General features: G+C 40.0%; 1 protein-coding gene and 1 long non-coding RNA gene across 3 annotated transcripts; one reads left to right on the plus strand and one right to left on the minus strand.

The window, feature by feature from the left end:
* The first annotated feature begins 1127 nt into the window (after nt 1-1127).
* Nucleotides 1128-8851, plus strand: sirt5 (sirtuin 5). 2 transcript variants are annotated; one of them, XM_004068127.2, is made up of 9 exons: nt 1128-1335; nt 3213-3321; nt 3408-3541; nt 4639-4864; nt 4943-5030; nt 6253-6306; nt 6394-6517; nt 8214-8329; nt 8411-8851. In XM_004068127.2, the coding sequence occupies exons 2-9, from the start codon at nt 3219-3221 to the stop codon at nt 8481-8483; spliced, it is 918 nt and encodes a 305-aa protein (XP_004068175.1). In that variant the 5' UTR covers nt 1128-1335; nt 3213-3218; the 3' UTR covers nt 8484-8851. The 2 variants fall into 2 exon arrangements, with proteins under 2 accessions (XP_004068175.1, XP_020558208.1); XM_020702549.2 differs by lacking the exon at nt 1128-1335 and adding an exon at nt 1659-2072.
* A 106-nt stretch (nt 8852-8957) lies between these two features.
* LOC105353968 lies at nt 8958-12002 on the minus strand. The gene is made up of 3 exons (XR_908672.3): nt 11608-12002; nt 10503-10641; nt 8958-9136 (listed from the first exon to the last, which is right to left on the minus strand). It is a non-coding gene; the product is annotated as an uncharacterized LOC105353968 (long non-coding RNA).
* Nucleotides 12003-17550: the final 5548 nt, after the last annotated feature.

Below are 17550 nucleotides of genomic sequence, written 5' to 3' on the forward strand. Positions count from 1 at the left end.
ATTGCCCCTTTTCTACCTGCCACTTCAGGCGCCTGACACTCCAATGTCTCTGTTGCCCTAGTCAAAGGTGCAAGTGACAAATTCATTTTAAAAAATACTGTTTAAAATGACAGCTTTTCTGTTGGTTTTATCTCCATAGCAACCATTTTATTTTTCGGTTGCCTGAAGGGTACAAACACGTCAATGCCATTTTTAGAAGAATTGGTAAAAGTAAATATTCGGATTTCCTTGGCAACGGAGGTTTTTGTCAACTACGCCTACATTCTTAAAATAGTCATTCATTCATTTTCTAATCCGTTTTTGTCTTTTTTGGGGTCACGGGGGTGCCGGAGCATATCCTGGCCACTTGCGGCCGAAGGCAGGGGACACCCTGGACAGGTTGCCAGTATGTCAGGGCCACAATCACACACCCATGCACAAACCTATGGACAATTTAGAGTAAATAGTTAACTTTAAGCATGTTTTTGGACGGTGGGAGGAAGCCAGAGTCCCCGGAGAAAACCCACGCGTTCACAGGGAGAACATGCAAACTCCACACAGAAAAGTCCCCCATTGATGTTCTGTTTCAGGTCCCCCAGCCGGACTTAAACCATGGGCCACCGTGCAGCCTAAAATAGTCATATTATATTGTTTGGTTCAGCTTGGACCAACAATTTGTGTATTACATTTTTCACAATATACCGGCAAAAAATGTAAAAGCAAAAAGGAAACAACACTTTTGCTAGCACGCCATGCTAACACCATTCAAAATACAATCTCTAATTCAACATTTTTTTCCAAGTTGCTTCCTAATGATGAGTTAGGAAGATGGATCAAAATTCCTAGGGAAAAAAAAAAACAGGATTTTTTTTCGGGTTGTAATGGGTATGTTTACCCCAAAAATCATGGAAAAACTGTGTAAACAAATGTTTATTGTGACCTAAAATGCTTTTTTAAACAATCACTTTTGTGTTTTTGAGTCTTTTTTAACTATAGCTTTTCTGTATATTCATCCAATCATAGTTCAGTTGGTTGTTTGGCCATTGTAGATACTTTTATTGCCGGGGGTTGTTTGTGACCCCTGCATTCGGGGTTATGCTGGTTTAGTGTGCAGCAGTGCAAAAGCTCCCCCTGCTGGTTCTAAAATGGTATGATCGAAAGCCCATTTTTGTTGTTTACCTTGCTCTTCGCTGTGATTGGCTGTCGTTACTCCAGCTGATCCAACACAACACACCCCTGCTCTGAATGAGGAGAAAACTATTGAGTTTCTGATTGACAGCCTAGTTTTTATCCAACCTGAAGTCTTTGCCTGTTGAACTCTCATTTCCCAGGAGAGACGTCTTCTTATCTCTAGAGGTAAGAGCTCCTCCTTCACGCTCATAGGACTCCAATCAGCACCACGTTAGCTGCGCTAGCTAGTTAGCTTTAGCTTAACCTTTAGCATTGGAGTGTGCTGCCGCGTCAGTTCTTGGACATAAACGTTTGAACTATTTTAACAAACAAAAACGCACAAAAGTGCACCCTTTAGGATTATTGTTGGCACAAAGTGCTGACAGATTTAGCTTTTTTTCCACGTCTACGACCAGGGACGTGCACGGGATCGTAGGGGCAGGCGCTCAACGTCGGAAAAAGAGCAACAACACACTTTTTTTTTTCTTTTACCGTAATTTATAAAGTATGGAAATTAAGTAAAATTAATAGATAAATACTCAGCTATGAGACATGTATAGCAGAAAGTGATACAATTGTCATTTTTACGTCAGATTATTGTCAACATGAGTTGTTAACTTCATCATAGACGTGCAGACAAAACAATAAATCATTGGAGGCTTTTTATATTGACACACAATGTGCTGCAGGCATAATCAACGTGTCAAGTTTGATCCTCCCCGATTCTTCTCCTGTTTTTTAATGCTTTTGTTAGATTTTTTTCTGACTCATCTCTTCTGTTTATTATTATAGTGTTGCTGTGAGGATTCTGCAGTTTAGTTCAGTGTTTCAGTGGTGTTTTTAGACATGTTCTGTCCTCTGTCAGTCACTCCAGGATCATATCAATCCTCCACAGATGTCTTCATTTCTGTTCATTGTCTTCAGTGAGTAGACGTGTCTGCTTTTAAGTTCTACATCATCAGATCATCTGCTTTATCCCCATTTTGTTTCTCCATGGTTTTTGTCCTGTTTAAGTTTATTTATTAAATCTTTGTGTTTCTACCACCAAACTCAGTTTCCTGCATTTTGGCTCCTACACCTCCAGGTCCTGACAGCTGTATCCAATGTGACTCTTATTCTATATGGGAATTCACAGCCAGCTAAACTCTCTTTTGCATCTTATCCTGGTGTGATTGGCAAGATTTTAATCCAAAAGATTGTGAAACTGAATGATACAGAGTTTAAAGAAGGCAGTTCTGACAGAAAATATTACAATAAACATGAACAGATTCATAAAGACTCTTACTCTTATTGCTGCTCAACTGGGTTTAAACAACTAGATTTGACCGAAAATGGGTGAACCACTCACCAGGTATTTGGATGAAACGTTTCAAGGAAGAAGATTTTAAGTCCAGTTGCTGTGGCTCAACTTCAAGACTCCTTTCACCAACTGGAACCTAACCTTTTTTTTTTTTTTAAATGTTAGACAATACACTAAACCATTGCAAAGGGGAGATGCCAGAAGCAGCTATAACAGACCTGTATTGAGAAAGCTACGAAGTCGCCTTAAATAAGGTTGATTTATTTTGAAACTTGACTCGGTGTTTTATTTTGTACTCAGAAACCAACTTCCTGTCCACGGATGACCTGCTCTTTGTAGGACAGCCTTAATCATTATAAGCCTTATTAAAAAATGAAAAAAAAATTGTGTCTTAGAACAAAGATGGCGTCTGCGCCACGAACCCGTTCACTCATTCTGCTGAAGAACTTGGGATTTGGACAGTTTTTAATGGACTGTCATGGGAAATTTTGCCTAGCAACCATGTTTGAATTAAAAAATTGTTCAAATTTTTTTGTAGTAATTCTTATAAATTCTTTTCTATAATAGTTATATATACAAGCCTCAACTGTTTTTTAGAGGAAATGTAAGAGCTTTTTTTCTTTTTTAATATCAAGGCCTTAGATGGGAGCCTTAGAGAAAAGTCAAAATGTTTGCATTGAAATATATGTTGGGAGACATTTAGTTTAAATTTCGGTTTTAAGTCACTGTGGGTTTTTTTTCCCCTTTCTTCTCAAATTTTTAGACGCTGATGATTCTGCGGCAGTTCACCTGCAGAGCCGTGGTAAACGCTTGCACTCAGGCCCGCATAAGAAGACTGGCTGGAAGCAGAGAGATGGCCAAACCCAGCTCTGGTATTCCGTTGCAGCGTCCTGACATAGAAACCCGGGCTGTGTGGGGGCGGGGGGCGTGCTAACTGTCCGGGTGCGTTTTTCTGTAGACCTGGCGGCATTCAGGGACTTTTTTGCCAAAGCTGAAAACATTGCCATCCTCACCGGAGCTGGGGTGAGTGCCGAGAGCGGAGTCCCCACTTTCAGAGGTGCTGGAGGCTTTTGGAGGAAGTGGCAGGCACAGGTGGGTACCAATACCTGAGGTCAGAACTACAACAATAGAGACTAAATCAGGCATGAGACGTCATTCCTTGATGCTCATCTGCCTTCTGAGGGCAAAAGAAGCATCCGAATGTGTATTACATCACCAACAAAAAGGGAGAAACAATTTTATTAATGCACATAATCAAAAACTTAGCTTACTAGACGTTAATCTTGGGGGAAACTTTCTCTCTGTACCCAGTTTTAGTCATTGTTTGAAAATATATATATATAAACAACACACTCCAAAATAAAGGTTGGTGTATATAATCCTCCCTCTGACATGTTGGCTGACAGGCTTTTTTCTGAAATGTTAGACATTTAGATGAATTTGTAACTTTAGAGTCAAAAGACCTCAAAAATAAGAAAAAGTAAAGTTGCAAGCAGCTTTTTATGGCGTGCAGGCGCTACCCGCCCTCACATCTCACCCTTGTTGCCTCCCATCACCTTCAGGTCTGTGTAACTTTTAAAAGACTTTTGGATTTCCTTGGAAACAACGGAGGTGAACCACAGCCACATTCTTAGTAGGTTCATATTGTATGAAATATCGGATTCGATCAGCTTGAGCCAGGGCTTTATATAACGAATGTTCACAATACTTAAATGTGCGAGCAAGAAAAGATCGCCACATTTGTGAGCTCTCAGTTCAACTTCTTATCCCAATGTCAACATTTTTTTTCCACAGTAGCTTCCCAATGATGCTCGAGGAGTTAGGGGGTGACAGCGAAATCTCCAGGAGGAGTTTAAATTTGTAGAAGGTACTAAAGGTGCCTTTAAAAAATAAAATAAAAATAAGATGGCAGCCTCTCTTTGAAGTCAAACGTCAGTGGAAATTGTGTGGTGGTTGTGTGTGAAAGTTTGGTAGGTACACTGTTATTTTTCTCATATTGGGGGAAAATGCAAAAATCGACATATTTCTCACTTTGCCACAAAATTGCCACCGAGCCTGTGGTCATCCCATAATAAGTTTGAAAACTTTATTTGGATATCTTTGTGTGCTTTTGGCTTTGGGCCTTTGAGGAAGGTAGAAAAGCGCTGTACAAGTATACGCCATTTACCATTTCTTTCCTCCTGCATCAGGACCTGGCCACCCCCGAGGCCTTTTCTGGAAATCCATCCCGTGTTTGGGAGTTCTACCATTATCGCCGTGAGGTCATGCTCACCAAAGATCCCAACGCCGCTCACAAGGCCATCGCCGAGTGCGAGGAGCGGCTGGGCAAACAGGGCCGGAAAGTAACGGTGATCACCCAGAACATCGACGAACTCCACCGCCGTGCCGGCTCCAAAAACATCCTGGAAATCCACGGTGAGTGAGGACTTCCTGTGTCGTTATTTCGAGGTGAATGCGATAAAGTTCTGAAATTCAGTTACATTTTGCACACAGGCAGCTTGTTTAAAACCCGCTGCTTGAGCTGCGGTCACGAGGAGGCCAACCACAAGAGCCCCATTTGCCCCGCCCTGAAGGACAAAGGGTGAGAGCCTCCCTTTGTGACCAAATATTTTGAATATAGTTTGTTTGTGAGAAACATGGATCGCAGGCATTAAGGCGCCAAAATGCCAGAGAAAAATGACTGGTTCAGGCAGTCAAATGTCAACCAGCTCAACGCAATCTGATCCAGCAAAAATCAAATGTCACACTGAAAGCATCTCTGTCAGTTAATGCAACATTTGAAACAGATGAGCGAGGCCTGACAAATAAGCAGAAAATAATAAAGAAGTTACTAAAAAAACAATCTACAAGCATCACTTTTCAATTTTTATGCTTGGCATTAAAATTTCCAGTCAGTTTTTTTACAATGTTTTTTTTTCTCTTTTGCACTGTTAAGTGCTGTAATACATAAAAAAAGTATGTTTTTACACTTTCCAATAATTAGTTTTTGAAATATATTTTAATACTTTTTTTTATTTTTGAGTTTAAAAATTGTGTTTATTTAACAGCTAAAGAATTTTCCAGGCCTTACCAGGCCTTGTACAAAGAAGAAACCCTCCTTCACTGTTTGTTAGTTTTGGCAGAAAAAAAAATTGCAATTTCAAAATTTAAATAAATCTTAATTTAAATAGCATTTTTTATACATAGTAAATTAATTTAAAAAATTGACAGCATGATATTGCTCCCCATTTTTGTATCCAGTCATTTTGGGGGTTTGAGGGGCTGTAAGCTAGTGGGAGGGAGTGTAAACAGAGAGCTCTCAGCCCAAGGACCTTTGCGAAACTTGTAATTCTTTAAAAAAAATTATTAAAATAAAAAAATATTTTAAAAAGAAGATCAGCTCCAGGTAAGCTTTCCTGACAATGGTGGGGGGAAAAAAAAAAAAGAAGTTGTCAAAGGAAACAGAAGAAGAAAATATTTGGTCAAAGTTGAACCTGGTTTAACCTTTCAGGCACGTTCAATGGCTGCGTGTTTTGCACGTAGAGCCTGAAAATGGTTGTAAAAACTTGTGTTGTTACACATCAACAATAACTTCTATTTACATAGAAGTGGTCACTTGACAATATTTGGTGTGAACGTAGCTTAATGTCTGGCTCCTCCTCCAAGATATCAGAGTTTTTTTAAATACATTTTAAGAAAATATGAACTTTTATTAGTCTTGCTTTATCAGTTTCTGGAGCCATATTTTGCATTTGAGCTTCATCTTTGAAGGAACACCAGCAGCATTCGAGTAGAATCGATGTAACATCTGGCTGTCTTCTCAGAGCTCCAGACCCAAACACGCACGACGCCCAGATCCCCGTGGAGCAGCTGCCGCGGTAAGCCGCTCTGCTTTTCTCACCGCTCTGCTTTTCCCACCGCTCTGCTTTTTTCATCTGCCGAGACGCCGTTTCTTTGCGTTTCAGGTGCGAGCGGGCCGGCTGTGGTGGCCTCCTGAGACCGGCGGTGGTGTGGTTTGGAGAATCTCTGGACGCAGACGTCCTTTCCCGCTCACATGAAGTGTTGGACAGTTGCGATCTCTGTCTTGTGGTGGGTTCCCTTTAGTTTTTCTGTACTATTCATTATCAATTGATGCGAAACAGACACACACTGAATTATCGATTATAAAAGCTTTGCAGTTTAGTCAAAAATTAACTTTTTGTTGGAGCTTTCTGACTGTTTTGGCCATTTCTTCTGATTATTTTGTACAAAATATAAATTCAAAGTTCACTTCTCTTGTGTGTGAATACAGTGTTGCTCTGAGCAGTTTAATCGTCCCAGATCATGTTCTTCTTTTCCATTGTAGGTTACCAGGAAGTAAATTATTTCCTGGATTGACTACTTTGACAAAACATTCCTTTAATGAAATCACGTGTTCAAGGTTATTCCCCTTAACTTAAGTTACTAAGTAGTGTAGACCAGATTAGAGATCAAACATTTTTCTAAAAATATATTTCTCTATTATTTGTTAGTTCTATTGAATCAAATTTGATCTATACTTTCTGATTTCTAATTTTAAGGAAAAGGGCTCTGAAGTAATCTTTTGCCTCCTACACCACTTTAGGAATCCTTAAAAAATAAATAAATAAATAAATTTAAAATATTGCCATAGCAACCACACACGCTCTGAATATCAATCAGACAGGCATTTGGCTCCTTTACAGCAAAATATGTTGAGGTTTTGTTCACTTTTTTGGAAAAATAACCTATATATATATATATATATATATATATATATATATATATATATATATATATATATATATATATATATATATATATATATATATATATATATATATTTTGACATTAATTTCTCAGAATTGTTGAAAATAAATGGTGTACTACTGTACTACTATGAGGTAAAAGTTATATTCTGATGGATTTTTGCCATTTCTCGTCTCCCCCGATTCTTCTCCTGTTTTTTAATGCTTCTGTTAGATTTTTTTCTGACTCATCTGTTCTGTTTTTGCTTCACATTCTCTGCTTAAGTCAGGCTTTCTGGTGAAAGCAGGAAGATGGAATCTGTTTGTTCCTAAAGATGCTTATTTCTTTCTAATGTTACATTAAAAGTGTGTGTTAGTAAGAAAAGTATAAATAAATCTGAAAAAATACTCTAAACATCTTTGGAGTCCTTTTGAAAGTGTACACGGTGGTCTTTTAACCCCGTAAAGCTCGCTACATCAGAAAATTGACTGAAAATGTATTTTATTTTTTGACTTATTGTGCTTTTTAAACCTTTTGACAAAATCTACAATAAAAATTATTATTGATCCGTTGGGTGATTTGGTAAGTTTTTGTCTACAATGCTAGCTTAGGATGCAAAAATATTGTTACGCTTGTTCAGGGAATAAAAAATTAATTGCCTTATTTACCCACTGTCTCAAATTTACAGGTAATACACACATTTTAACATGGTGTAACTGTATTATAAAGAATTCATTATCAACACATTTAGCATTCTTTCAATACAAGTAGCCACTTTAAAAAAATAAATGACAATAGATGAGTTATTCTCACCATAAAATGTTGAAAACTTACAGACCTTTTCTCAAAGTTGTAGGACAGACTGTTGGCGTGGAACAACCCCGCCTCCTTTTCCCCTTCCCATTGCGAAGCAGAGCAGGGAGATCGTGGCGTGTTTGCTGCGACAGAATTTTTCAAAAACATGCTTAAAAACACCCAAAACAGTTTTCATGGGAGTGTTACTGGTGGAGCTGTCAGTTACTCACGTGTTTCTCTGCAGGTCGGCACCTCATCTGTGGTGTACCCGGCGGCCATGTTTGCCCCCCAGGTGGCAGCCAGAGGCGTCCCCGTTGCTGAATTCAACATGGAGAACACGCCGGCCACCACACACTTTAAGCACGTGTCATTTTTTGCGTTATTTTTGCTCGTCTGCGGCTTCCCCCTGCAGCCTTTTCTCAGTCTCCACTTCTGTCTCAGGTTCCACTTCCAGGGGCCCTGTGGGACGACGCTGCCGGCCGCCCTGGCGCGCCACAAGAGCGAGCCAAACTGAGGCCGTAGGTGCTGCACCAGCAACTTGATGAAGTCAGAAAAAAAGAAAACAAAGGGATTTTTCTATTTTTATTGGTATTCTGTTTTTAAAACTACAAAGCTGCTAGTGTGACAAAAAAAGAAAAGGAAAGTGCAGAGCTATATTTTGTTGGACAGGAGGGGGCAGTGTTCAGCCACTGCAGTGCAGACTTTCTAGGCTGTTTGTGTTGTCAGTGCAGTAATGCCTGGATTTATGAAGTGTGATGAATGTGGTGTGTGACGCCTTCCAGCGGGCTCGAATGCCGTCGTGAGCGCGTCTTTCCATCTTTCTGAAGAGTTTCTCCCCAGATTGGGGGGAAGTAAAAAAATAAAATCAAACTGCTGAGCCTCCATACTGTGTGTGTGTCGTGTAGTCGCACTAAAGCTACAGAATTCATCAAAATGAATTCTGTTGCAACCGATTCTCTATTGCAGCTGATTTTATGCTTCCTTGAGGTGAGGTTTGGTCTGACACTTGGCTGCTCATCCTCAACTTCCACCCCCCTCACCACCACCCCCTACAGACTTCTATAATCTGAGCATGAACACGCTGTCCTCTGGTCAAGTCCAGCTGTATCAGCAGAGCAGCTTCATCTCTCCAAGAACTCTTCGTTCTTATGGAGGAGAAGGCACATCCTGGAGAAAGAACATGAAAAAATAGAGAAACTGTCTTTAGTGGCTCAACTGTGAATTATACAAATTGTATAATTATGTATACACACATATATACATACACATACATATATATGTATACATATATATATACATATTTACATACACATACAATATACATGATATATATATATATATTTTTTTACAAATTGTGTTTATTTAACAGATAAAGAATTCACAAGCCTGCTCCCACTGTCTTATAGCCCCTCCCAACCCCAACTTAACATTATGGTGTGACAAAAATGGCGGGCATATTGGAGCTATCCAGCCGTACATTTTAGAGCCAGAGGCCAGCTGGGCGTTTGTGGCCGTGTCACAAACAAGTTCTAGAGTTACTGTGAATGCAGTTAATAAAGTCTGACTGATGGAATTATCTCTGACTCTTGTCTCACTTAATGGGCCTTTGCCGGTGTGCCTTATGTGTGGCATAAGTTCTAAGATAGACGATTGATTGATGGTTCGCCTTATAATCCGGTGTGCCTGATAGTACAGAAAATTATTAGTTTTCAATATTTTACTGCTACAATTCAAAACCAATGTTTTGTCAGTTAGGGATATTGTTATTTACTAAGTGCTTATTTGGTCTGAATTTTAGTGAAATAAGTTTAGGTTCCCTTTGATATTACTGATAATGAATGAGAAGAAGCACCATCTTCATTAGTTTGATATTTATTATCCCAGAAATTAAGACAATAACAAGATGTGACTGTAGTAGCCAGGAATCAGACTGCATCACCCCTGAGCCACAGTTGCCCACCCAAAGTCCCCTTTACCCGGATCCTTCCTTTTGTTTCTTTCTTTCTTGAGTTTTGTTGTATAATATTATCCGCTGTCGTGTCTATTCAACGCTCCTCCTGCTTCGACTCGTCCTGTTCTCCCCTCATCTGATCACCTGCCATGTGTGCAGCATTGGAGACACAAATCTCCCCTCCCTACCTCCCTAGATACGCCTCCATCACCTGCTCATTAGAGAGAGGATGATGGTCCGACGGTCCCCCGTGACTCGGCTCCAAAAATAACAGAGCCAATTTCCCGCCTGTTAGGCGGCGATTTCACACCAATCTGAGATGTACTGCCCAACTACGCCTGTCAGAGACGGCACGAAATAAGGTGCAAGAGGAAGGCAAAGCTAGGGGAGGAAAATATAGGTCAGCTCTGATAAACCTGAAAAGACTTCTTCTGTAAACACACTTAAGAACTTTAAGTTTATGCACAGTTTTCCTAAAATGGCCCCTAAGCCCTCATTATGATTCTGATTTGAATAACTTAGCACCTTTTTTTACTTGAGCTATATTCGGAATAAATCTTGGAATATTCAGATGTTACTTACCTTTTATGTAAAGCTTTTCTGATCAGCTGTCTCCAGTTGATACCAGTAGAACATCCGGATTTAGGTGAGCATCGTTCAACGGAGGACAGGGATGATGTCGGTAAAAGGATGATGAGGTTGGAGCAACCAGAGAAAAGATCTAAACCATAATCAAAGAGGAGGTTGATGGATGTACATGAGGATGGTTGGTGTGAACCATAGACTGTATATGGGAACTGGAACGAGTGAGTGTGATGTCTATAATAAAAAAAAACATCAAATCAGTTGCCATTTTTTTGCGATACAGACACTACCATGTTGGAACCAGATGTCGTCAGGAAGCAGTGACTGGTCCATAATACAAACACAAATAAGAGTAAGATGAATACAGTTTAGTATAAATCGTATAGTATAAATAGTATAAAAACCGCTTATTTTGACCAACAAAATAATTTACCGACGTATTTTCCACATTATGAGGTCCACTTAAAGTCACTCGGTCCACTTCTCCTATAGAGTCAACAGTGTGAGCGAGGAGGATGCAGAGGAGAGCGTTTGGTGGAGGCAGATGATTTGTTGTAGAAGCAGCTGAAAACGTGTTACCATGTTAGTTCCTTGAGGAATCTGCATGCAAATATTGATCTAGATGTGGTACAACACAAAGGAATGGGCCATTTTTTGATTATCAATCAAAAGGTACTAGCATGACCCATATGTGATGTTCCCCTGTGATGTTTGTGTCCACAGCCGCATTATTTTCACATGTTCTATCCTCCTGAGGGACTAGCCCATTCATTTTTAATCTTCTGTAGGACATTTGTTTTTGGATTGTGTCCTTTGACTCAGTTTGGCCTTTCCAATGACGTCATGTGTTTGGATGGGATCATGGGAAGTTTTCTAGGGAAAATTGAGTCATAAATTAAAAGGCTGGTTCTCAGGAGGATTTTCAGTATGCCATGATACACAAACAATTTTTTTTAATTTGAATTTACCTAACACCGTGAGATTAGCTTCACGCAGTGCACATTTAGCTTTTCGTGTTCTGTTATATCTAGTTTTCATCAGTGATTCATTTGGATTCATTTCATCTGAGTGACGTGTAGAGTTTGACTTCCTGGTCTCTTACCAGTGGAGCCCTTCCTTTGTTCTGCATCAATAAAAAAACAAAAAACCAGTGGAGCCCTTCCCGGTCCAAAGAGGTGGATGAGGGTGGAGCTGCTTTTTATGCAGAAGCTCATTGGAAGGACCCAACCACCAGTGACAGAGGAAAAGGGGGGATCAGGATTGTTTATTTAACCTTTTGGTTGTGGTACTGAGCTAAACTTTAAGTAAATTATTTGTTGCATTGAACACTCGCTGATTTAATTGTATATTTATCTGAGACTGTTATGTATTATGTAATTTCCCTCTGTCTGTGTCAATGATGTGATCAGCCAGGATACAACACCCCCCATTTGCTGAGTTGTGCTCGGTTGGCCCAACACTGGAATTTTGTAAAATTAAATAATTTGAGTACTTTGTATAAATAACGCAACAGAAACCTTTGTTTTCGTGGTTTATTTCTTTTGTGCAGATGCCATTTTCCCACCCACTTAAAAGAAACCGAACAATCGTTGGTCCAAACCTCCTCAGTATGAGGACAGATCTTCTGGTCAGCAAAATCAAATATTTTATTAATGAAGGCTTTTAATTTGAAATAAAGGAGACAAGTCCAAGTATGGCCCACAGCCAAAATGAATTTTTAAACGTTGTTTTTTTCAGTGGATTCTGTAATTTTTTTGACTTTGTCATCATTTTTTTGAGGTTCACTTCTCCCAAAATTCCTTTCCAGCGGGTATAGGCGCGTGCAGATCTTGGTGGTTTTTTTGAGTAAAGGAGGGAGGGGCAGTAAGAAAGAAGAATTCCAGAACAATTCTGGTCCTTGCAGTGCAAGACTGCTGTGGGCCACAGGGGGAGATGAAGCAGCCAATCAGGATCACCTTTTCATTTCTGACTGACTGACTGCATTATAAGCATGTATGACAAGCATACAAGTACATATCTGAAATGCATGTGTTCGTCTTTGGGCATGTCCCATCACGGGTTGCCACAGGTGGTTTTGGCAGAGATTTCTGCCCTTCCTCACAGAGCCCTGTATTTTATACATGCTGGGGACCGGCACAGGGACACCCAGACCCGGGTCCCTTTGTGGCTACATAATTGGCAGTAGCACAAAGGGGGTTGCCCTCACTGGGTGAAGATCATCGAGTCCCCTGGGAATCAAACGCTGATTTCCCATGTGCCAGTCCTACACTTAACCAACTCATGACACATATCCCCATTCACAGTGTCTAATTTCTTCATACTCGCACCTTCAACTCTTTCCCTTGGTTCTCCCATTGCATTTCAAGAACTCTCTTCCTCTAAAATTCAGACTAAGGCTCCTTGTTCTGTCCATATTACTCACTCTTGCAAATTCACTTCAGGTGCTTACGAAGTCCAACTTTCATGAGCAGAAACCCTTTTTTTTCTAGTCTGTATGGTTTAGAGTTCAGGAGATGCAGTGGGATTTGAGCAGTGTTGCCCTTCAGCAAAATGATCCCCAAAGAAACAGTTTTACTGCATTACACCCTGTTGCAACTTTAGCAAGACTTCTAAAGCAAAAAATATTTTAGCTGAAGGTGGATGTTGTCTGGTAGGTTTAACCCTTGTGCTATCCTAGGCACTTTACCATTGGGCGTTGGGTCATCTAGACCCACTAGACAGTGCGCTGAACCTTTTTTCTTCAATGATTTGTGATCTTCACTGGTGTCCATGGATTAAATGAAATCTTTCCACCTTTATCCACCTTTGTCATGGTAGGAAGAACACGTCAATGTAAGGGTGGGGTCATCTAAGATAGCACAAGGGTTAAATTGTGACAAGCCTTGCTGGTATTTATAATCTCATAAGGGATTCATGGTGCCCCTGACTGCAAAAACCCATTGAGATATGACAGATTCTTTTTAAAAAAAGTTTTAATTCTTCAATTAAAAATGCGCATTGTTCTCAATGTTTTTTATTCGACTATTATATTTTTTCCCGAAAGCAGAAATATTTTCAGAGAATTCTGCCCACAAGAGCAACAGAGGAGTTCAACATTTTTCAGAAAACTATGCAACTCCCTTCAATCCTGTATTAATCTGGTTTATTTAATGGCTTCAGCACTTTGTCCCATTTCGGTGAATGGTCTTTTGTTTATCTACACTCTAAAAAGAGTATTTGAGCTGTACATTTATTGATCTAACTTAATTATTTAGTTTGGTGAAAATAAATCATTTTTTTGAGTTCATTCAACTTAAGAAGAACACGTAGTCTGACATAGTTATTTTACTTTCAATCAACTTAATTCAATTAAGTTGGTGTAACTTTGGTGTGAAGCTGTCAATGTGTCTTGACGTCATAATGCAAGGCAGCGCAAGGAATTGTGGGATACCATTTTCTTTGCCTATGGCCACACGCTGTTTGTTTGTAGAGCCCAAAAACATTTGTAGAATCTTGTGTAGATATGTGTAAATGCAAAAGCTTTGAACGTGGAAGCCCGAAACGCGCATATAGACGTTTACGCAGACTTTTCATTGAAAGTTGTCGGTTTAATGTATGTTGCCGAGGGCGGTGTGAATGTAGCTGCAGAAAAAACATCTTTCAATCAACCAAACCGGACATATTCAGGTATTGATGATTATCTCTTATATGAGTTGATTTGAAGGTTCATAAAATCATAAAATCCCCAAAGTTCAGAGAATCCTGATTGGACACACATGCGCCGAGCAGCAGGCACAGCAGCCAAACGGTGCTGAGTAATCTGCTGGTGATGAGATTCATACTCGTTTTGCTGAATGATTGTGGCCGTTTTTAAAGCTTTTTCTGAGACTCAACCATCCTCACCCCCCCCCAACGGGGATTGTGTCTTTATTGGCTGAATGTGTCCACATCTATTTTGGTGCAACATAGACGGATCCATGCTTCCTATCTGTGCTGGGCAGGGTTTAACTGAATTAAGATGACTGAGGCTGGTGCTCTTCCCAATCGCCCCAGATTGGAAAGTGAAAATCCTCCAGGGAAGCACTAATCCCCGACTGTCGGGAGCAATTTTTATTCCGTAAGCAAAGCTTTTTCTCTCTTGCTCGCTTTCTCTCATGCTCCAGTGCTCTATTTATAGCTTTGTTAAGCTGCTCTGTGTTCCACAGTTTACATTTAGACCCCCCCCTCCCATGTCCCCTGCTCTACAGATTTGGAGCCCCACCTTCTCTTGCCCCCACAACTCCCTCAGTTCCTCCGCAGAGGAATAAAAAATGAAAACCTCCACAGACTGATCTGCTTGCGTGGAGCAGGAGACGGACAGATTACAAGGAGGAGGGCTGGACAGACGCAGAGAGAGGTGGAGGAGACACGAAGACGAGAGAGATGTGAAGTGACAAGCAGGTCTGACTGAGTATTCCACACAGTCAGAGAAGAGTCTATATATGAGAAGACAGAGTTTGAAGATGAGGAGGTTTTGATGAGGAAGGCAGGAGGAGTTTCTGAGGATGTAAAGAAACACCAGAAAGAATTCCTTTACGTAAACATATTGTCTCCAACTGTGAGGAGGATTTTTAGGTCTGTGTGAAAATTCGTTTTTCACATTTGACACGTCCTCCGAGGTGACCTCACTGCAGTCAGAGCCTCAGCTGGAAACTATTCGATGATTGTGGATTTGGAGATTTGGAAAAACTCTCATTTACAATCATTTTGATAGATGTTTGAAGTTTGACTTTATCTGGAACCTGCTCTGCAGCAAGGAAGAGAGTAATTTAAAAACACATGTAATGATGTTTTGGTTGTTTTTAACATGTTCTTGTAGCTTTTTTTCACAAGAACAGGATGCAAGAGAACTGGATAGAATGAAGATGGATGAATAAAAGATCTGATAGGAAAACACATTTTGCATAATCTGAGATTATCCAAAATAGAGTTAACATAAAAACTAATCCTATTATTAAAGTTGTTCTTTTTGTGCTGTAATGCAACAACAATTGCCATGACATTCAGTTTCCTTGAAAAAAAACCAAAAAAAAAAAACCCAACGTACATCTTGTTTATTTTAATTATTCTCTAAAAGACCATCTGAAAATAGGGTTATCTCTGGTCATCCACTATTTTGAACCTCCACACTTTTCCCACTACATTTTGGTCTGAGTCCCTTCCCCCTGAGCCTCTGTGTTTGTCTCTGTGGAGGTCAACTTGCCCCCTACAGCTGAGGAGCACCACTTTAAGGGAAGAGCTAACATTTAGCTCATTATGTAAATGCTAATCATTAGTTGGAGCACAGAGCCTGGGGCTTTGGAAATGCTCAGACACAACCAAGGCTGGCAAAGTAGCAAGCCGCATTAATAATTCTAATACATGAACAAAGTGATGTGTGGATTGTGCAGATCCTCTGTGCTTAACCGTGTATTTTAGCCCCCAATGCCTTGCTTGTGCATAGGGCGGCAGTGATGGAAACCAGTTATGTCATTTAATGTGATGGACCAGCATCGTCCTCTGTGGATTTATTTCCCTTCAGCTGAGGCAAGCTTTCACTTGTGTTTCCTGCCCAGTGTCAATAACATAATCAGATGTGGTGCTCACAGCTGCTCTACCTGTAAGTGAGTCTGTGTGTGTGTTTCCTGTGTAATAGCAGAGCAGAGTACACATTTGCTCAGCGCACTGGTTCGCTGAAAGCGGCTAAAGGGCTTTTGCTGCTTTCCTCACTTAAATGTAGACACTATTTCTCTTTGACTGAAACAAACCTAAAAATAATATTGTACGATTTAGACAGACATTTTTAGAAAACATTTTTTGAGAATATCAAGTCCCTCTTCGATCATCTTTTTAGTCAAATCTTTTCTAATAGTCTTTTACCTATGGTTATGCCGTTTTTAGCACACAAAAAAAACCTTTGTCGTTTTCTATGACATAGCCTCTGCAGAGCGATGGTAGTTAATTACAAATTCGACTCTGAGTTGTGGGCGGGGCTGTTGGCCTCCCCCACTTCCCAACATCTTCCCAAGATCTGTTTGTCTGCAAGTGGATGCATCAGAATGGAGCGGAGCACGGAGCTTGTGGCCTGCCCAGCGTGTTTTCTACGTCACAAATATGCTTTTGCATATTTGCCAACTGCATTTTTTCATCTGCTACTGCAACATGAATAACAAAATACTCAGAAATGCATTTTGAAGCTTGATTTTCCTTAATATATTTCCTAGATGATCAGAAAAAAGACATGAGGACATGAAAACAGCCTTTTCATCAGAGTGGGTCTTTAAACTAAAGCTGCAAGAAGCACTGAATCCTTCACCAGAGCGTACCACTGTTAAAGCAGCAAAGATATTTCAGCTGCAGGTATATTTGAACCCTTGTACTATCTTATGGGGTCCAGATGACCCCACCCTTACATTGATGTGTTCTCCCTACTATGACAAAGGTGGATAAAGGTGGAGAGGATTTCATGTAATCCATGGACACCAGTGAAGATCACAAATCATTGAAGAAAAAAAGCTTCAGTGCACTGTCTAGTGGGGTCCAGATGACCCCACTCCCAATATTAAAGTGCCTAGGATAGCACAAGGGTTAAGAATGTAGGCTGTTAGAAGAAGCTCCATAATCTTTGTCAGTCATTTCAAAAAGTACAACTCATGTTGTACACAATTAGAATCAAACCTTTTTTCTGTCATTTGCATGATTATGGCATATAGATGTTAAAAATGGTACATTTTGGCTTTCAGAAAACTGAAATATTGGGATTTGTTGAGTGTTTTTTTTAACAACTTGTGAAACTCAAGATGTGGTTTTGGAAGAAGGTGAATGAAAATTATCGTTGTTATGCAAAAATGTTCAAATACTATTGTTCTGTTTACCATTGTTCTCATAAACAATTGTCCTCCCCTGCTCTAATCAATTAGGTGCTCCTTAATGACCACGTGCAGGTGATATATAAGTGCCCGTAGGCCGACCACACAAACTACAATCTATCTTACTGCACGTCACTTTAACCTTGTGCTATCTTAGAAAACCCCACCCTTGCATTGAC

This window comes from Oryzias latipes, chromosome 4 (assembly GCF_002234675.1).
Source record: "Oryzias latipes chromosome 4, ASM223467v1".
NCBI classification, from domain to species: Eukaryota; Metazoa; Chordata; class Actinopteri; order Beloniformes; family Adrianichthyidae; genus Oryzias; species Oryzias latipes.